This window comes from Entelurus aequoreus, linkage group LG03, assembly GCF_033978785.1.
Source record: "Entelurus aequoreus isolate RoL-2023_Sb linkage group LG03, RoL_Eaeq_v1.1, whole genome shotgun sequence".
NCBI classification, from domain to species: domain Eukaryota; kingdom Metazoa; phylum Chordata; class Actinopteri; order Syngnathiformes; family Syngnathidae; genus Entelurus; species Entelurus aequoreus.
The window spans coordinates 50,730,824-50,751,934 of record NC_084733.1 but is presented as its reverse complement, the minus strand read 5'-3'; the positions used below and the strand labels follow the sequence as shown (position 1 = coordinate 50,751,934).

At 38.8% G+C, this 21,111-nt stretch overlaps 1 protein-coding gene across 3 annotated transcripts in view; it reads right to left on the bottom strand.

Annotated features, from left to right (window-relative positions):
* atg2b (autophagy related 2B) overlaps positions 1 to 21,111 on the bottom strand; it is a 31,735-nt gene that overhangs the window by 8,998 nt on the left and 1,626 nt on the right. For 2 of the 3 annotated variants that reach the window (XM_062042073.1, XM_062042071.1), the window contains exons 5-33: positions 20,985 to 21,087; positions 20,455 to 20,617; positions 20,194 to 20,373; positions 20,004 to 20,100; positions 19,766 to 19,930; positions 15,734 to 15,888; positions 15,549 to 15,651; positions 14,510 to 14,753; positions 12,247 to 12,409; positions 12,056 to 12,148; positions 11,771 to 11,959; positions 8,462 to 8,735; positions 8,269 to 8,377; positions 6,644 to 6,845; positions 6,371 to 6,513; positions 5,850 to 6,007; positions 5,603 to 5,778; positions 5,374 to 5,524; positions 5,095 to 5,297; positions 4,899 to 4,979; positions 4,708 to 4,814; positions 4,544 to 4,636; positions 4,399 to 4,469; positions 4,244 to 4,320; positions 3,991 to 4,161; positions 3,467 to 3,599; positions 644 to 843; positions 260 to 489; positions 47 to 164 (exon numbers count right to left, since the gene is read on the bottom strand). In XM_062042073.1, the coding sequence (XP_061898057.1) occupies positions 47 to 164; positions 260 to 489; positions 644 to 843; positions 3,467 to 3,599; positions 3,991 to 4,161; positions 4,244 to 4,320; positions 4,399 to 4,469; positions 4,544 to 4,636; positions 4,708 to 4,814; positions 4,899 to 4,979; positions 5,095 to 5,297; positions 5,374 to 5,524; positions 5,603 to 5,778; positions 5,850 to 6,007; positions 6,371 to 6,513; positions 6,644 to 6,845; positions 8,269 to 8,377; positions 8,462 to 8,735; positions 11,771 to 11,959; positions 12,056 to 12,148; positions 12,247 to 12,409; positions 14,510 to 14,753; positions 15,549 to 15,651; positions 15,734 to 15,888; positions 19,766 to 19,930; positions 20,004 to 20,100; positions 20,194 to 20,373; positions 20,455 to 20,617; positions 20,985 to 21,087 (4,352 nt within the window). The remainder of the gene's footprint in view (positions 1 to 46; positions 165 to 259; positions 490 to 643; positions 844 to 3,466; positions 3,600 to 3,990; positions 4,162 to 4,243; positions 4,321 to 4,398; positions 4,470 to 4,543; positions 4,637 to 4,707; positions 4,815 to 4,898; positions 4,980 to 5,094; positions 5,298 to 5,373; positions 5,525 to 5,602; positions 5,779 to 5,849; positions 6,008 to 6,370; positions 6,514 to 6,643; positions 6,846 to 8,268; positions 8,378 to 8,461; positions 8,736 to 11,770; positions 11,960 to 12,055; positions 12,149 to 12,246; positions 12,410 to 14,509; positions 14,754 to 15,548; positions 15,652 to 15,733; positions 15,889 to 19,765; positions 19,931 to 20,003; positions 20,101 to 20,193; positions 20,374 to 20,454; positions 20,618 to 20,984; positions 21,088 to 21,111) is intronic. The other variant, XM_062042072.1, reaches the window with a different exon arrangement.

Here is a 21,111-nt window from a genome sequence, read left to right as displayed (position 1 = left end):
GAATAAGGACGATAATGGTAATATGTATGTATGTATAAAACATTACTTTGCTGAGTTGGATCTCCATCAGGACATCAGGGTTCCTTCCTTTTCCACCTCCTTTGCGTCCTGAAACTCTAGACTGTCGAACCGGAGTTTGAGAAGGGGAGCTGTGGGGAGTAGCACTGCATCGCAAAGATAGAAGGAAACACTCAACATTTTAGTTGAGTTCTACATTATTATTTAACAGTAATGTGCAGTCAAAAAGTTTATGGCTCACCCTCGGCTCCTTGCGGGAGAAGCTGTGAATGTCAGACTGCCAAAATCTTTGCCGCCATAAAGGTGCCACACGACAGAAATCTCCTTAATTAGGTAGCGCACCTCAGGGACGGGGAAATTGAAGGTGCCGCGACTGGAGTCAATCCTGTCCAGAGGTTGACTGAAGTGATTGTATCTGATTTGCACTGGCTCAGTGGTGAGCTGCTTTACTATTGGTTCTTGATCAAGGTCCTTAAACACAATACATACGTTTTCCTATGTTGAGATGTCAGGTTAAATGTGAAAATGTTCCAAATAAAACCGTGACCAATGTTCTGCACACAAAAAAATCATGTGCCGAACACGTTGATAAAGTATAAAACCAGTGTTTGTTATGGCTGCTGACCTCTGTCCTCGAGCCGGGCGTCTCCAAAATACAGAAGTCGTCGGTCTCCTGTGCCAGGGTTGGGACAGGAGTGATGAGAGGAGAGTGGAGCATGGGATAAGTAGGGCTTGAATCCTGGTTTGAATTGCCACTCTCATCTGGGAACAGGAACAAGTCGGAGCGAGGGGGGTCGTGATCATCGTTCCTCTCCTCATGCGCTCCTAAACACGCAAGAGTGAAAATTAGATATTTATGAAGCTTAAAGAGGAACTGCACCTTTTTTTGGAATTTTGCTTATTGTTCACAATCATTATGGAAAAACAGCGGATGTATTTTTTTTCTTTATGCATTCAAAATATTAAATACATTCAATCAAAAGTCCGCTTACAATGGAGCCTATGAGAGCTACTCTATTCTGCCTATAAAGCCTAATTAAAAACAACCAAACACCACCATTAAAGTTTTATTTACAAAACCCAAAACCAGTGAAGTTGGCACGTTGTCTAAATTATAAATAAAAACAGAATACAATGATTTGCAAATCCTTTTCAACCTATAGTCAATTGATTAAACTGCAAAGACAACATACTTAACGTTCAAACTGAGAAACTTTATTTTTTTCAAATATTAGCTCATTTGGAATTTGATGCCTGCAACATGTTTCAAAAAAGCTGGCAAAAGTGGCAACAAGACTGAAAAAGTTGAGGAAGGCTTATCAAACACTTATTTGGAACATCCCACAGGTGAACAGGCTAATTGGGAACAGGTAGGTGCCATGATTGGGTATAAAAGCAGCTTCCATGAAATGCTCAGTCATTCACAAACAAGGATGGAGCGAGAGTCACCACTTTGTGAACAAATGCGTGAGCAAATCGTCGAACAGTTTAAGAATAACATTTCTCAACGAGCTATTGCAAGGAATTTAGAGATTTCACCATGTACGGTCTGTAATATCATCAAAAGGTTCAGAGAATCTGAAGAAATCACTGCACATAAGCAGCAAGGACAAAAACCTTCGATCCCTCAGGCGGTACTGCATCAAAAACCGACATCAGTGTGTAAAAGGACATCACCACATGGGCTCAGGAACACTTCAGAAAACCACTGTCAGTAAACTACAGTGTGTCGCTACATCTGTAAGTGCAAGTTAAAACTCTACTATGCAAACGAAAGCCATTTATCAACAACACCCAGAAACTCCGCCGGCTTCGCTGGGCATGAACTCATCTAAGATGGACTGATGCAAAGTGGAAAAGTGTTCTGTAGTATGAGGAGTCAACATTTCAAATTGTTTTTGGAAACTGTGAACGTTGTGTCCTCCGGACCAAAGCCAGACTGTTATAGGCGCAAAGTTTAAAAGCCAGCATCTGTGATGGTATTGGGGTGTTTTAGTGCCCGAGACATGGGTAACTTACACATATGTGAAGGCACCATTAATACTGAAAGGTACATACAGGTTTTGGAGCAACATATGTTTTTCATGGACGCCTCTGCTTATTTCAGCAAGACAATGCCAAGCCACATTCTGCACGTGTTACAACAGCGTGGCTTCGTAGTAAAAGAGTGTGGGTACAAGACTGGCCTGCCTGTAGTCCAGATCTGTCTCCCATTGAAAATGTGTGGCGCATTATAAAGCGTAAAATACGACAACGGAGACCCCGTACTGTTGAACAACTTAAGCTGTACATCAAGCAAGAATGGGAAAGAATTCCACTTAAAAAGCTTCAAAAGTTGGTCTCCTCAGTTCCCAAACGTTTACTGAGTGTTGTTAAAAGGAAAGGCGATGTAACACAGTGGTAAAAATGTCCCTGTGCCAACTTTTTGGCAACGTGTTGCTGCCATTAAATTCTAAGTTAATGATTATTTGCAAAAAAAAAATTACGTTTCTCATTTCGAACAGTAAGTATCTTGTCTTTGCATTTTTTATTTAATTGAATATAAGGTTAATAGGATTTTCAAATCATTGTATTCTGTTTTTATTTACGATTTACACACAGTGCCAACTTCACTGGTTTTGGGTTTTGTACTTGCTGTAAGTATATATGTAATGCAGCAACGGGCATATTTATTATAGCATTTAATATTTACGCATTTTGATAATTTTAAGCATACGCTTAATTTAAAAAACGCATCACAGCTTTCACTTTTTTTTTTTTAACAACATCCCTGATTAGGACTCACTGCAGACTTCATGAGAGCCAACAAACATAATAAAACATCACTTACTGAATAAGGTCAACTGTCATTAGGATGCCGACTGCTAGATTGTTGATATATTCCCATTTTGATGAAGAATGACTCATAATCCTCGCGAAGAAAAGGGGGGTGGGACAAAGCGTCTTTTCATGTCGTTCTCGCCACTTCCGGGTGTAATTTGGCTGTCAGAGTGTACCAGCATGTCGGAGTACGTCCTCAGCCTCTTCTATCCAGGTGAGAGGAGGATTTATGATCTACAATAAACTTCTAGGGAACAACGAAGCGAGAAAACAGCACTTGATGATGTAAACATCGGCACCCACGTTAGTGATCACGGCGCCACTATAAATAGATTGTCTGCGTTAGCACTTACAATAACAATATCACTAATACCTGGTTAACATTTAAGTCACAAAATTCAAATGGAGTATTGTTGTCACTTTTTGGATGGTTATTTGCTGGAATTGGAATAGAGGACCTCCCATCAGCTCCGCTGTAAGTGGACTTTTGTTTACAGGTTAGATTGCATTAAAAAAAAAATCCATCCGTCGTCATGTCTTTATATAATAATGATTGTGAACGATATGCAAAAAAAAAAGTGCAGTTCCCCTTTAAAATAAATGAAATGACCCTAAATCAAATGCAGACCATTCTGTTGAATCCCTGATGTGTGCTGGCCATCGGTCTCCTCCATCGCTTCGCTCATCAGATCCTGCAACATCTGTTGCTCTGTCTCGGCCAGCAACGGGGTTTGAGCAACAGGTCCGCTAGGAATCTCTGCCTGTACAAAAATATACTCCAACTAAGTACACTATCAAAGCAAAAGGATTTGGCCACATATATGATTACTGCACTTACATGTAGTGAATTAATGTAGTGATCACCCCTTGCAATGATAACAGCTTGAACGCTTCTCTTAAGGCTCATGTTTGTAATGAGAGGGCCTGGGTTGAGAACAAATTTTCCTTGCGATATATTTTCCCACAAATGATTGCCAATTAACAGTATAGTTATCAGCATTATTTTGAGACCAATTTAAGCACTAAAGTAATGATATTCTATAATAATAATTAAAAGTGGTGTCTGAACACCTTTATCTATTTAATGTATGTATTAAAAGGGAATTCTTGCCGTTGTAGAGTAACTTGGTTATGAATGGTGCCACTGCTCACCTTGGTTCTTTGTGTGGAGCCGTTTGGCTTGACCTCTAGTTCTGCAGGAGGAAGCAAATCACCATAGCTGGCTATGTACTGGATGAGGTTCATGAGAGCAGCACAGGAGTCAGCACATGTTCTGATGTGGATAACATCACTTGAACATCGAAGCTCAAATCTTGGTTCGGACTACCACCAAAAATACAGTGAGAAATATGAGAAATATTCAATCCTAATTTACTGGATTTATGAAAAATAATCATACTCTTACCAATTTTCCATCCACGCCAGGTTTCACGGCTATGATCCTGAGCTCCAGAGTTCCCATGTCTACCACTTGGACATAGTCTGTGGGGAAAAACATAAGTACAAAAATAGGTTAAAAACTCATTGAACATTTCAAACAGTCATGGAGAGTTGATTTACCACGTGCTAAATTGACAGAGACAGCGTTACACTTGTCTGAGAGGAACAGGGCTGCTTCATCCAAAATGATCCTGGAACAAAGTCGGTAATGGAAATCCTCAGTGGCAACACAATCTCCAAAGTTCCTCTAAAAGTCAAGTCATACCTGAGAGTTGAGGAGGAGTGGTCTAAAGACACGCTGCTGGAGATGCTAAATGTTTCCACAACAAGCAGCGATCTGAGAGGTAAGTAAAAAGGTCTTTCCAAAAATAAATAGATGCAGCATTAGAATACATACACAAACACTTAGCAATCTGTGGTGTACTTCACCTGTAGTCTAGCGAGCAGCTCCATAAATGTAGATGTAAGGTGCTGACAGATGTGGGAGGAGCATAACCCAACACAGGCTCATCGGAAACATTCAAAAAGTCAACCATCTGTTGTAAATAGATTGCTGATTGTTTTTTATGTGTACATTGAATGAGCTATAAATAATTTAAATGTGAGAGTACTGTTGCTACCTGATCATACCAGCCCAGGTTCTGAGGGACAACTCTGTGCTGAACTGTTGCTCCTCTCACTCCGACAGCAACCAAGAATTCCTCCATACATAAATACACAGTAACAAAACAATCACACTCTATAATTTGTGTACTTTAAATATCATGCCACTGGTGAATAGAGCCCTTTGACTTGTCAGCGATGTAAATGGCCTACCTTAACACTGCGCTCGGCATTCTGTGAGGAGATCTTGACAGCGACAGAGATCATACTGCGGGCCTCCAAACTAATACCTTCTGAGGGATTGGAGGATCTCTCAGGAGCCGATTCTGATTGATAGATGGTTGGTTCCAGCCAATGTGGATGTGACCTGCATGGCAGCTTTATGTCTGATATGGAAGGGCTTCCATCTACAAGACCTATGTATGTTGAAAAAGTAACAGGTCATATGTCACATCAACAACTTACAAACACCATGACAGTGCAGGTGGTTACCTTGGTGATACATGGAGCTATTAGTAGTGTGGAAGCAGACATAGTGCTGGTCTTTAAAGCCCTCATGCTGTGTAACACTGAACAGCACTGCGTTTTTCACCTCGAGCCAGAATTCTCCATGTTTGTTTTTCAGTAGTGTTTTATCCTCCTTCTACAAAAAAAAGATGCAAAGTGGTAAGAATTAATATGCAAGGAAAGTGAGGTAAAATGCACAAGGCGTTCAGTGTACCTTGACGTTCGTTTGAAGAGCTACCAGGCCATGATTGACACTGACGATGACCGAGAAGAGGCTCTGGGAGCTTTTGCTCTGAGCTTTGGGCCTTTTCTTTTTGCGAGACCTGAAGCCCCGGTCAGAAGAAGGAGAGTAATAGTGCATGTTTTCTTCCTCTGAACCACTGGTATCCTCTGAAAGCACAAAACACAGTGCTTAAGAACACACCACTTTTGAGTAGCATCATGCGTTTCCGCCACCTCACCCTCAGGTCCTGTAGAGCGGAACTGGCTAAAGCTGTCTTTAGTGTAAGTATTAATCAACTGACTGGCCACAGACAGTCCAACACCATATGGCATACTTTCCACAGTCTCCACAGGGGAAGGAGCAGTAGGCTCCCACAATAGAAGATCATTGTTTATTCTGCAATACAGATAATATACAAAAGCATATCAAGTCAATCAATGTGTGAATGTATGATGGGTTCTCAGTTCTAAATGTAAATATAAAATCGTAGTCATTATTATTATTATTATTATGTGCATTAGCGAATACTACACAAGGGGAAAAAAGGTAATTTCATCCTGGAGAGAGACAACCATTATTGTGGGATACATTATTGTGTAACAAAAACGTTATTATAATTTTCTTTTTCAACCATGTCTAACAGCAGTACTATCACTTGGTAGAATTGTGCAGCTTGTTTGGGGCATTTACAGCACTCATTGTGATGTATTAATTAGCATTATACTCCTCAATTGTATTGGCAATTAATAAAAAAAATACCTGTTGTGTAGTTTTTCATAAAATGTTTTGCTGGGTAGAGCCAATTGCACATTGGGAAAACATAGTTCAAGAACAAAACGTGAATTGTTTGTGGTTTTCTCTTGGAATTCTGTCATCTCAGCAACATCACCGGGTATGACCATCTGAAATTAAAAACAGAAATTTCAAAATATGGCTCGATGTCATCTTCTGCTTCCTGAACAGCAATAGTGGTACTCTTGTTGCCCTTCTATTAACAATACATAAACTTAAAAATACACGACAATGTCCTACCTCTTCATTCTCATACATAACCCGTCGGGAAGAAAAGGGCGATGGTTTTGGTTTTCCAAAGTCACACACATCCTTTAGTGAGTGAGCAGCCCCATCCTCCTCTTCCTCCTCAAGTGAGCGGTCCTCAGCCCCTTCGTCATCTTCGGCTGTCACACGCTCAAGGATTGAGTGGACCGCAGTGGGGTTCATTTGTAAAACAACACTGCCCAGAGAATTATGCAGTCAGTGGGAGACGACCACAAACAAACAAGCAAAAGTCTGACTTAGGTATGATTAGGGATGGGAATCGAAAACCAGTTCTTCTTCAGAACCGGTTCCCAGTGTATCAATTCCTTGGAATTGCTTGGCATTTTATCTAGCGGTTCCCTTAAGGGTTCTGCCGGGTGGAAATGACGTCTTTTCGCAACGTGCGTAGTGACGTCAGATCGCAAAAAGGGTGTCTGGGTGGAAAAAGCGCTCTGAAATTTGAAGAAAAGTTTGAAAAAGCACTACTTATAATAATTCCAAGGTTGCTATTCCATCAAGAGGAGGACATACGAGCATATACTGAAACATTTGAACATAAAGCATGCAATCACTATAAATTAATCGCCCCGAAGTCATCCCAGGCAGCAGCAGACATCTGATGTAAATACAACAGGTACTAAATAATACCGCCTATCATGTTGGCGATATTACTTGTAAGAATTGAAATGAATGCCTTCTCATTCAGATGAGAATGAGGAAACATATTCTGACTGGTGAGGAGGTGGGCAGTGATAGCTCCAGTTCACGTCTGTCGCTAGCTTTCACCTCGGCAGGAAAGAGTACCACTCAGCCAGGAACGACCATGCAGTGACTAAATTTGCCACATAGATGCTCCTTTGGTAGGTGAATGTTCAATTGTAGTCAGAGAAATGTTGCATGTTTTCCTCCAACCACATTTTGACTCAGTGATTATATTATATTATACAGGTGAAACTCATAAAATTTTAATATTGTGTAAAAGTTTGTTCATGTCTGCAATTAAAACTTAAAATGTGAAACTAATACGTGATAAAAAGTCATTACATGCAAAGTGATATTTGTCAAGCCTTCATTTAATATAATTTTAATGATCATGGTTTACAGTTTTTAAAACCCCCACATTTTCTGAGATTTTCAATTCAAGGTTTTCATAAGATGTAAGCCATAATCATCAACATTATATCAAAAGAAGGCTTAAAATATCTTGTGTTGCGTTTTATGAGCCTATGTTATTGTTTCACCTTGTAAAGCTAAACAAACCGTTGCACGGTATATTTTCAAGGCAGATGACAAATATTCCCAAAAGTTTTAAAAATGTTACAAAATGTTACATTCCTGTGTATTTTCCACGTTTTATTTTGTTAAATTCTACAGAAATGTTTTATTTTCAAGAGTTGTTCTATGCTATGTGCTTCTTAAGACGTTACTGTCAGCTTTGTAAAGTCATGTCAACTCAAAACTTAACAAAATCCACCTATTCCACCTTTTTGCCATCTTTTTCCCAAATAAGAATCAAGAGAACCGATAAAGAACCGAATTGTTAAGCAGAATCAAAAGTGGAATCGGAACCGGCGAAATCTAATCAATTCCCATTCCTAGGTATGATGGTAAAAACGTACCGCGGCCAATCAAATTTCACACTTTCGGATGTTGTAATGTCTCCGTCCATGGTGTGGGACACCCTGAGGAAGCGGGTAAGCGCTTGATCTGGCTCCTCTTGAAACCTGCCTGTAGAATGACAATGAGGAAAACATGTGATTAGAGAACATTCAGAGGACGATGGGGAACATGTATTTACCTCTGACCACTTACCAATAAGCTCCCTAAAGGTGAGCTCCATCTTAGTTTGATCTGGAGTGGTGCCACCTCTGAATTCTGTTTTAACTTCCAGGTCTGCCAGCTCCAGGTACATTACTTCTTTCTGCAAAGACTTTTTGAACCAAGGACCCCTTTCCTGATCTGAGCGCAGATCGGGAATGGGAAAGCGGACTGCCAGTCCTAATACCGGGGTATTAACGGTCAGTGACACGTGGCAGTTAGACGGGGTGTGGCTGTCATCCAGAAAAACCTCTGCAAAGGCCTTATGCTGCAAAAAATACATGACAACAATCATGAAAGTTAGTCACTAATCATTTATTCACCAACATGTGGTGATTAGTTTTTTATAAGCAGAAATACAACAACTGCATGACATCCAGTGATGGTCATCATACCTTTAAAAAAATGATTAGTTATAGTTACAAATTACTTCTCACAAAAAGTAATTCAGTTAGTACCTCAGTTACCTCATTGTAAGAGTAACTAGTTACTCAGTAAAATAACAGACGTTATTTTTCATTCCTTTATTTTATACGCTATTACAAACCCCGTTTCCATATGAGTTGGGAAATTGTGTTAGATGTAAATATAAATGGAATACAATGATTTGCAAATCCTTTTCATCCCATATTCAGTTGAATATGCTACAAAGACAACATATTTGATGTTCAACTGATAAACTTTTTTTTTTTTTTTTGCAAATAATCATTAACTTTAGAATTTGATGCCAGCAACATGTGACAAAGAAGTTGGAAAAGGTGGCAATAAATACTGATAAAGTTGAGGAATGCTCATCAAACACTTATTTGGAACGTCCCACAGGTGAACAGGCAAATTGGGAACAGGTGGGTGTCATGATTGGGTATAAAAGTAGATTCCATGAAATGCTCAGTCATTCACAAACAAGGATGGGGCAAGGGTCACCACTTTGTCAACTAATGCGTGAGCAAATTGTTGAACAGTTTAAGAAAAACCTTTCTCAACCAGCTATTGCAAGGTATTTAGGGATTTAACCATCTAAGGTCCGTAATATCATCAAAGGGTTCAGAGAATCTGGAGAAATCACTGCACATAAGCAGCTAAGCCCGTGACCTTCGATCCCTCAGGCTGTACTGCATCAACAAGCGACATCAGTGTGTAAAGGATATCACCACATGGGCTCAGGAACACTTTAGAAACCCACTGTCAGTAACTAGTTGGTCGCTACATTTGTAAGTGCAAGTTAAAACTCTCTTTATATTACAGAAGCTTGTGGATGGCTACCAAAATCGCCTTATTGCAGTGAAACTTGCCAAGGGACATGTAACCAAATATTAACATTGCTGAATGTATACTTTTAACCCAGCAGATTTGGTCACATTTTCAGTAGACCCATAATAAATTCATAAAAGGACCAAACTTCATGATTGTTTTTTGTGACAAACAAGTATATGCTCCAATCACTTTATCACAAAAAATAAGAGTTGTAGAAATGATTGGAAACTCAAGACAGCCATGACATTAATGTTCTTTACAAGTGTATGTAAACTTTTGACCACGACTGTACATATTAGATGTTATTGTAAATGTGCCTGTTACTACATTACATATATACTCACATCATGTATATAAACCCTTAATAGAGGTATTTGGATGTTTTTAAGGGCTTTATAGGCAGAATAGAGCGGCTCCCATGGGCTCCATTGTAAGCGCCTACCAGACTTTTGATCACATTTATTTACAATTTACAATGCATTAAAAAAAAAAAAAACATCCGTCGGAATGTATTTTGAATAGGCAAAATTCCAAAAAAAGAGTGCAGTTCCCTTTTAATACCGTGATAATATCGTACTGTGAGATTTTGATACTATTACATCCCTATTTAGTACTTTGCTTCGCTTCACAATTCCTCCCAGTTGTTTAAGTAGTTTCTTATCCAGTTCAAGACCAACCATCTGATGTCAAACTGTCCTAATTTGTTAAGATATTATGCTTAATTGTGTAAAATGTTCTTGTTAGATCGATAAACACTGCAGCTGCACACATATCATGATCTATTACATAGGTAAGCTCTTCAGTTATTTCGAATAATGTCATCAATGTTGAAATGTTGGCTCTGTATCCATACTGAATTGAGTGGATCACTTTTACATACGAATTTGTTCAATCTGTTGTTGAATATTTTTTTATTACCGTTGCAAACAGTTGAGGTCTTGGATTTACATTTACCGTATTTTTCGGACTATAAGTCGCAGTTTTTTTCATAGTTTGGCCGGGGGTGTGACTTATACTCAGGAGCGACTTATGTGTGAAATTATTAACACATTACCGTAAAATATCAAATAATATTATTTAGCTCATTCACGTAAGAGACTAGACATATAAGATTTCATCGGATTTAGCGATTAGGAGTGACAGATTGTTTGGTAAACGTATAGCATGTTCTATATGTTATAGTTATTTGAATGACTCTTACCATAATATGTTACGTTAACATACAAGGCACGTTCTCAGTTGGTTATTTATGCATCATATAACGTACACTTATTCAGCCTGTTGTTCACCATTCTTTATTTATTTTAAATTGCCTTTCAAATGTCTATTCTTGGTGTTGGGTTTTATCAAATAAATTTCCCCAAAAAATGCGACTTATACTCCAGTGCGACTTACATGTTTTTTTCCTTCTTTATTATGCATTTTCGGCCGGTGCGACTTAATACTCCGGAGCGACTTATACTCCGAAAAATACGGTATACAGTTTTGATTATTAACTCATCTGTCACGTACGTGACGATCATCGAGTTGGGATTTCTGTCTATGGTATCGTTCAAGTCCTTAACTGCCAAGGGATCTGGAATTATTTCCTCCAGATTTGGGTCAATATTTTAATATTCAGCTATTTCATTCATTGTAATTTTTTACGTTTCCGTCTGAGAAGTATTAAGGGTAATCCTTCTTAGCACCATTTTTAATGAAGCTATTTAGTATGACCCATGTTGCTATTATGATGTTTTTGTCCCTGTCTAAAATGACTATTGCTTTTCCTACATACTCATAAGATACTGGTTAGTTTTTTTTGTATGTTCTGAACTAGCTTTTCTGCTTATACAGATTTTTGTGTTATAAATGTTCTATATAGTGTATGTTTATTGTAACAAGCGTTTTTTAGTCTCTTTGTCATCCACAGTTGATTGTTCTTCTTTTGCTTCTTACTAAGTTGTTTCCATGGACATAAAGCATTATAAAAACAAACAAATTATGGCAAGAATACAAGCATTAGCATGATAAAATGTACCTAGGACTAAGTTTAGAAAGGCTTCTTACCAAGCTGACATGTTTACTGTAGGATGTGTACATATGTGAAGCCATCATCTCGGTGGTGGCCAGCTTCTGAGGTTGAAGTACAGAGTTAAGACGGTCCACAATGCTGATGTCGAGCTCGCAGCGCACGTGGCCAAGCTCCACCTGCATCTCAGCTTTTCTGGGGATGGTGTTAAGGCGCACCTGGCCACCCTGCACAAATGCAAAGTCTGAGTGACCACAGGAGACGAGTGTGTGTGGCAAATGCTCGTTGTGAAAGTTGCCTTTTTTATATTTATTTGCATTTACCTGGGGGCCTTTGCGCTCGGCCTGTTTGTATAGCAGGTGAAAGCATGTGCTAAGCGATGTGTCGGCCCTGGCTGCAGTGGTAAACGTCAGAAGCTGTGTTGTGACAGAGAAATGTGTGATGACCATGCGAGTCTACCAAAGACTGCGTGCAGAGCTGCAAAATGTGCCGAGCTCAGCATTGCATCGCTGACCTCAGTGTACTGAATGTCTTTCTGAGAGCCATTAATGACATTCTCTGACTGGAATAGACACTCCAGCAACTCCATTTGGTCAAGGGAGACATCAGTGCTGAAAGTCCGCAGGGTGGATCCCTGACAGTGTTCGTAGATGATCTTCAGACCCTGGCCCACAAACCTGCAGATGTAACAACATGTAGACAGATTTTTAATGTTTCAATTAGGAACATGACCCAAAGTACACTAGAACAGAGCAAATTCAAGAGGCTCAAGAACGCTGGTCAACCTCCTATGTGTGTATATTTCAAAACATATTTTGGAAGAAAATGCAGAATTTAGCATTCTTGCCTCATGCAAGTGTAAAAATAAGTTAACCAGTGTAAAATGGAACATTAAAGGCCTGATTTACTAAAGGTTTGCGTGCACTAAGACACATGCAAACCTAATACCACACGGAAAGCTGATCTACTAACCGTGCGCAAAGTGGATTGTGTCTGTTAAAAAGGCAGGATAAGGCGTGTAATCCATTTTGCGTCTCTGTTTTTATTAACATGCTAAATTAATATTTATCATCAAAATGCCCACAATACTGGGAGGAAAAAATGCAAATATAAAATGTGATTTATCAACACTTATCACCGTTTTGCTAGCCCTATTTTGCGTTTTATTTAGCACATGTCAAAAGGACGTGCAAATTAACAGTTCCGCACGACGGACAGACGAGAATCCTCAGTCCTATGTGTGTGTCAACATTTTGGTGGAATAAAATCATTAAACATATCGTCTGTTCAGCAATTTCATTTTATAATTGTATTGCTGCTGGATGATTTATAGGGCTGATAAAATGAATTCAATTTATGTGTTTTGGTGTCTGCTGGCGTAGTTTGTTTTTTAATTTATTTAGGAAATATATGACTATATCATACCTCCTACATGAAAAGACGTCTTTCATTATGCATTTTCTTGTGTTTTAGTCAATCCAGGCGCACAAATGCGCTAGTGATGTGATCCACAGCCTCGTGCAATGAATGTGAAAGTGAAAGAAGAGTGTCAGAAAGTGTCAGTGTGCATATGTTTCTGTTGTCCCAGATTACGAATCAGAAAATGAGTTCCAGATTATAGATGCTGCTGGTTTAACACATCGCACACAGGTAGGAGCATGATAACATGAATGTGAAAAAAATGATTGTCTCTATGTTAAAAGCCCAGTGTGCATGCAAAATCCTCATTTAAATAAAGCAGACTGCACCACTTAGGATATAACACGCAACATGCCCACTCATAGTACACACTATTTCATTTTTTGCATACGCTGTCTAGCGCGTGGTATTTGAGTCTTAGTAAATCAAGCCCTAAAGGTGCAACAGTAACTTAAGTCCTATTTTTCGTTATGCAAGTTTTGGTTTGGTACAGCTGCGCACAGATTTCCAACACAGTTAGACATTTCAGTTAGGGACACAAAGTGTACATTCCGCGTTGCATGCACCTCCACAAGCTCTGGTAATACGCCTAAAAATGAAGTGAAGTGAATTATATTTATATAGCGCTTTTCTCTAGTGACTCAAAGCACTTTACATAGTGAAACCCAATATCTAAGTTACATTTAAAGCAGTGTGGGTGGCACTGGGAGAAGGTGGGTAAAGTGTCTTGCCCAAGGACACAACGGCAGTGACTAGGATGGCGGAAGCGGGAATCGAACCTGGAACCCTCAAGTTGCTGGCACGGCCACTCTACCAACCGAGCTATGCCTGGACATAAAAGCGAGGCATTTGGACATACACACATACATCTGGACCCCCCGGGCCTTGAGTTTGACAACTGTGCAATACAGTATATAGATTTTTTAACAGAAAAAAACAGCCTGCATGTTAACTTTTAGTGTTATTAGCGTTAGAATATTAACTTTTCATCGTTAAATTAGACCGATGATTTGCTCTTTTATTCCACTTTTTATTGTAATAGGATTTGTAAGATGTGCTGTGGGCTGTTAAAAAAAATTAGCTGCGGGCCACAAATGGCCCTCTGGCTGCACTTTGGAGAACCCTATGCATGGTAATAATAACTACTGGAATCTTACAGGTTTGAATGCTGTTTGCTTACTTCATTTAACTTTTCATGTGCATACCGGTATTATTTTTCTTGTAACACCCTGTGTTGAAGTCGGTCCTTTTTGTAACAGTAACAAAAAATGTGTGATCTTACCGGAAAATTTTGGTCAAATTTTGAATTGTAAGATTGCACAACGTAACGAAAAAACAAACGGTAAAAGAAAGTGCACCTGAGGTGGTCTTGAGGACAGGCCTGATTAAAGACTGGTCGAGACTGAAGGAAGGCGGTGGGAGCAAGCTGGCCAGGGCCCACCATGCTGAAGAAGTGTGCAGCCATAGGGCCCCGAGGACTGGGGGAACCATCTGGTGGTGGCAGAGGGTCTATGTGGAGGACTGAGACAGCCAGACTACCAAGTGTCAGGCTCAACACCAACTCTGGCCTGGACTCGTCCCCGTGGGTTTTGGATGAATGTGCTAAACTCAAAAACAAGATAAGCATGAAACACACAATTTCAATGTGTCGAGATGAAACTCTGAGCAGCAAATGACTTAGGGCCTGATTTACTAAAGGTTTACATGTACTACAACACGTCCAAACTTGATAGCGAAGACGATGGACAGACGAGAATCCTCTGTACTATGTGTGTGTCAACATATTTGGACTGACATAAATAAAAACTATTAGACTGTTTAAAACAAATTCAATTGATGTGTTTGAGTCCTTTATTGTTTTTTTAATAGTGTTTGTTTTAACATAGAATATATATTGTCAACAAAGCTCCTATATGATAAACTCTTCTTAAAATATGCATTTTTTGTGTTTTGAGCACACTTTACAGCGCTAAAAAGAAAATATATGGTTCCAATGTGGATGCATGCATGCAAAGGACTTCTTCTAGACTGCCCATAAAAGTGGTACATGTCTCCTACATTTTTGAAAACATAACCAAACACCACAGTTAGGTGCACGATAAAGGGAATGTGCAGTAAATGATCGAGTGTCTCGTGGTGAAAGCTCTGTAAACGCAAAATCTACGATTAAATAAGGCAGTGTTAGCAGAAATAGTTCACACAATATTATTGTTTGTGCACACAGTTTAGCGCAGTATTTGAATCTCAGTAAATCAGGCCCTTAGTGTTTTCACTGAATCATATACAGATTCTCAGAACAGACAAGAACTAACTCGGAAAGAAGACAAATGGCCAAATTCAAACCAAATTCTTTGGTTTGAATTAAAGATTGCTGTGACCACACGTACACACACTTACAAGTTTGTCGTAACAACGTTTGAGGGAGTTGGGACTCTCGTGACTGTCCAGGGGTCTGCTTTTCTCTCTGTCGTGGTATGTCCATACAATCATCCCACAAAGCCTAGGGCCACAACATGTACAGACCAAAATTATAACGCATGTTTGTCCTAATTTTTGATTGAGCGACACATGATAAGACCTACAGTTGCGTTTCCTGATGGGGATTCTACCGGGGATGCAGAGTAGTTGCTATTGAGCGACAAGTCCAAATCCACAGTGGGAGGTTCTCCCAGTGGGGGGAGGGATGACAAACTGTGGGACATGTCCATGTCAGCAGCCATGGAGAAGAAAACATCATCTACTCCATCCAAAAAAAGAAAGATGAAAATGACACCTAATGTTATTTTTTTTAAACATATACAGTAGAAACGCTAAAGTTTAAAGACCCTAAAGTAACAGAGTAAATCTAAACAGTTTGGCGAGAAAATCTGCTTTTGAAGTTGCACAAAAGCTCAGCAGGAATCAGATGATTGAACTCTAAGCCTGTGTTTTTGCATTTATCTCTGCCTTTCTCCCCAATTCTTATATCTACAAGATGATTGAAAAATAAAATAACTTTTTTTTTCTTCCATCAATAGTGATAGGAATTGGTGAGATATTTCCAGTTCCGATTACACTTTCGATTCTGCTTAACGATTCAGTTCTTTATCGGTTCTCTTATTGATTCTTATTTGGAAAAAAAAACGTGGATTAGCGTCACTTTTGTTTAGTTTATAGAACTAACATGACCTTACAAAGCGAACAGTGAGGTCCTATGAAGTACATAGCATAGAAAAACTCTTGAAAATAAATAAAACATTTCTGTAGAATTTAACAAAATAAAATATACCGTATTTTTTGGAGTAGAAGTCGCTCCGGAGTATAAATTGCACCGGCCGAAAATGCATAATAAAGAAGGAAAAAAACATATATAAGTCGCACTGGAGTATAAGTCGCATTTTTTGGGGAAATTTATTTGATAAAACCCAACACCAAGAATAGACATTTGAAAGGCAATTTAAAATAAATAAAGAATAGTGAACAACAGGCTGAATAAGTGTACATTATATGATGCATAAATAACCAACTGAGAACGTGCCTGGTATGTTAACGTAACATATTATGTTAAGAGTAATTCAAATAACTATAAAATATAGAACATGCTATACGTTTACCAAACAATCTGTCACTCCTAATCGCTAAATCCGATGAAATCTTGTACGTCTAGTCTTTTACGTGAATGAGCTAAATAATATTATTTGATATTTTACAGTAATGTGTTAATAATTTCACACATAAATCGCTCCTAAGTATAAGTCGCACCCCCGGCCAAACTATGAAAAAAACTGCGACTTATAGTCCGAAAAATACGGTATGTGGAAATTACACAGTAATGTAACATTTTGTAAAATTTTTAGGAATATTTGTCATCTGCCTAAAAAATATACCGTGCGAAGGTTTGTTTAGATTTACAAGGTGAAACAATAACATAGGCTCGTCATAACATGCAACACAAGATATTTCAAGCCTTCTTTTGATATAATGTTGATGATTATGGCTTACTTTACCTTGAATTGAAAATCTCAGAAAAGGTGGGGTTTTAAAAACGGTAAATCATAATCATCACTATGAAAATAAAGGCTTGACATATCTTACTTTGCATGTAATGACTTTATATCACATATTAGTTTCACATTTGAAGTTTAATTGCCGACATGAATGGACTTTAACCCGATATAATAATTGTAGGAGTTTCACCTATATAATATAATCACTGAGTGAAAATGTGGTTACAGGAAAACTTGTATTACTTTTCTCTGACTACAGTTGAACATTCACCTACCAAAGGAGCATCTTTTAATTCACTGCATGGTGACATTCATTGTTTCTGGCCAAGTGGTACTCTTCCTTGCCGAGGTGAAAGCTAGCGACAGACATGAGCTGAAGCCATTACTGTCTACTTATGCTCATTCGAATGAGAAGGCATTAATTTCACTTTAACAGGTAATAATAGCGCTTACATTATAGGCGGTATTATTCAGTACATGTTGTATTTACGTCGGATGACTGTTGCTGCCAGGAAGAGTTTGAGTTTGAGTTTATTTCGAACATGCAAGAATACAACATGAGACATCACAATTTCCAGTTTGTCTTTTCAACATGTTCGAAAAGGAGTAGGAAGAAGCAGAGCTTATTTAATCCTACCCCTTTTCTTTTACATAACAGTTGCTAAAACTTTTATTCACTTCCTGTTCTCAATTTATTCACAACATACTCCGTAGGTAATCACAATAAAAATAAATAAATAAATGATAACTGATGAAGTAAGTTACATTTCATATGATGAGTTTGGTGCGGTTCAAAAACACGACATTCATTTATAGTGATTGCATGCTTTATGTTCAAATGTTTCAGTATATTGCTTGTATGTCCTCCTCTTGATGAAATAGCACCTTTGGAATTATTACAACTAGTAGTGCTGTTGCAAGCTTTTTTGTTAAAAGGTCTTCAGAGCGCTTTTTCCGCCCGGACGCCCTTTTTGCGATCTGAATTCACTGCGCATGTTGCGTAATGACGTGAAGTGAAGTGAATTATATTTTATATAGCGCTTTTCTCTAGCGCTTTTACATAGTGAAACCCAATATCTAAGTTACATTTAAACCAGTGTGGGTGGCACTGGGAGCAGGTGGGTAAAGTGTCTTGCACAAGGACACAACGGCAGTGACTAGGATGGCGGAAGCGGGGATTGAACCTGGAACCCTAAAGTTGCTGGCACGGCCACTCTACCAACTGAGCTATACCGCCCGACGTCATCTCCAACCGGAAGAACCGCTAAGAAAACCGCTAGACAAAATGACAAGCGATTCCAAGGAATTGATACACTGGGAACCAGTTCTGAACAAGAACCGGTTTTCGATTCCAATCCCTATCGATAGTTGTTTGATGGCTCTATTTTAATGACTACTTCATCTTAAAAGGGCCCTAATATGCAAAACAAACTTTTTTACCGATTGGTACCTGTTGAGTATTAAACTCTGCGACTGTTTTTTCCGGATATTGACCACGTTGGGGTTCCGGTCAGAGAACACACAGTCATCATTTGGACTCCTCCAACTTTAATGGTGCATATTGGTTTAGGTTCATTTAGTATATCGTCAAAGAGTAGAGCACCGATTAAACGTAGCAGAGAAACAAGTCACCACACATTAACACACGTCAAAAGGGAAACCCTACAGTAAGGAAGCGGAAGTGACACTGTCATGAAATGCTTAAAAACACAAAGTATCTGAAAACGTAGATAGACATGGAGAATTCTTAACTGTACCGGTTGTGTATTTTGGATCTGCAGTTCCCAAAATGTTTAAATCAAACAAAGGCGGCATTACGGAGATATTTATAAAACAATCTTGCCTTCCTTCATACTTCGTCTAAAAGAGCCGTTTGAAATTTGCTGTGTCCTGTGACGTCGGTGGATTATCCATATATTGTATAAATTTGCCCAAAGTGCTTTGCATGCGTCTGCCATTGTAGTCTGTGCTGTAGTCAATAAGCACCTTCTTTTTCGACCAAAGAACCACCATCACGTTATGTAGACCGCAAAGAAAATAGTTCCTATGCATTAGCGCTTAATAGCAATGTTACTAATATTTTGTTAATATGCAGGTAAAGGCATGTAAATGCAGTATTGTTGGCAGTTTCTGTATGTTTTAGAGGGCTGTAAGTGCGGAATAGATTACTTATTTTAGCTACAGTACATTGTTAGCCGTGTAATACGAGCCAAATAATAAAAATTAAAATGCATTAAAAAAAGAGAAAGACAGCTCTTGTCTCAAATACGGATTGTAAATGATGGGCAAAATTACATACAAAAGTGAAGTTACACTTTAAGGTGAGTGGGAGATGTTGCTCCGCCAGAGTCTGTGCAACTGCGCAGCTTTTTTCACTTAACATGGGAATAGCGCCCCTTATGTGCTGCCATAGACGTTTCAGGTATTTTGAATAATTCTGTGCTTCTGTTAAAATTCTTAGGCAGATTAATAATGATGATAGATTAATCCACAATAATGCACTAATTTTGACAACCTCTGTTGAAATGTCACTTTGTAGCAATTGTTTGACCTCATAACAAACATTTTTCTATCCATGTGTTTGTCTTTAGAGGTTGCACTGTAAAAAAAAAAAGAATTTTGTCAAACCTCGACTGGACACAGTTTGAGTGATCTGGCTCTCAAAGAGGTCGGCCTCCGCTCCAGCCATAGCCGTGTCCTTCTTCAGACAGCGGTTTAGTTCCATATGGAGTCGGTACTCATCCTCTTGCTGCATGGGTCGACTCTTTCTGTCCTTGGGCCATTCTCGTGCACCTTCATGCGAAAGCAAAGATCAGTTTACACCAGCTACATCTTAGATCAGTTTAATCAACAAACGAGTACTGACCTTCACTGGAAAAAGCTCCAAACAGGTCCAGAAGTAAATGAACTTGGCGCGGTGACAGTAGAATAAGCAGTGTATCGATGTGACCTGCGACATCCAGCTGAAAGGCAAAGAAAGATTAGGAGTCATGTCAATAAATATCACTTCCCATATCTAATTACCAAACATTTTACAACAGCAATGGTCGACTCACCTTTGCTCCAGGCATGGCTAGGTTGTTTTTTAATGTAAGGGACAGCTCAATTTTACCGCAGAGACTCCCAACTTGCACAGGTTGAAAGGGCGCAGCAGAGGCCAATGTCTCGGTGAACTGTGGATGAGGCTCGTAAATGATTTTGGGATTCCAGCTAGGTGAGAGTTTTGGCTCAGTCTCCTGCCAAACAAGCACACAAGAATATATTTAAATAGTGGCAGCTCTACACCACTTGTTCATGTTAATATTGAAAATACAAACCGTAGGAGGGGGTGAAGATTTAAAACCAGCTCGAGAAACATCTGAGAATTCATCCCAAAATATGGTGATGCCTTCCATCTGTAGCTTTTTATGAGCGAATGTGGTCGGCTGATGCACATTCACACTTGAGCTTTCCTCTCCTGTTTCATCAGAATAAAAAATCCTGGAAGAAAAACAAGTTAAAAAAAAGGAGGTCTAAAAAAACTACAAAAATACAACGGGTTTTGAACCAGTGACCTCCTTTACATTTACTGCACTACAAAGACATATGCCATTTTGCTTGAGGTAGCGTGTATAAAAGCAGAGCAACCATATTTACCAATTATTCAAAAGCCGAGAAACTTCTCAGCAGTGTATGTCTAACAAAATATGAAATGAGGAGTAAGTTTTATCATAATGTTGAACATATTTACATTTAATCATACATACTGTACATACATACAAAGCCAGACAATCTTCAAAAGAGTGCTCATATTTTCTATATTTCTTTTTTAAAGTTGCTTTGGTAAATAAATATTTTCTCCACTTACTTGTTGATCCGAATCTCAAGAGCAATTCCAGTTTTGGAATTTTCTGGAATGTGTTCAACCCTCAGCATTGTATTCAAAAATGTCACTTTCACTCTTCTCAGAACTATAAGAGATAACCAACATATAA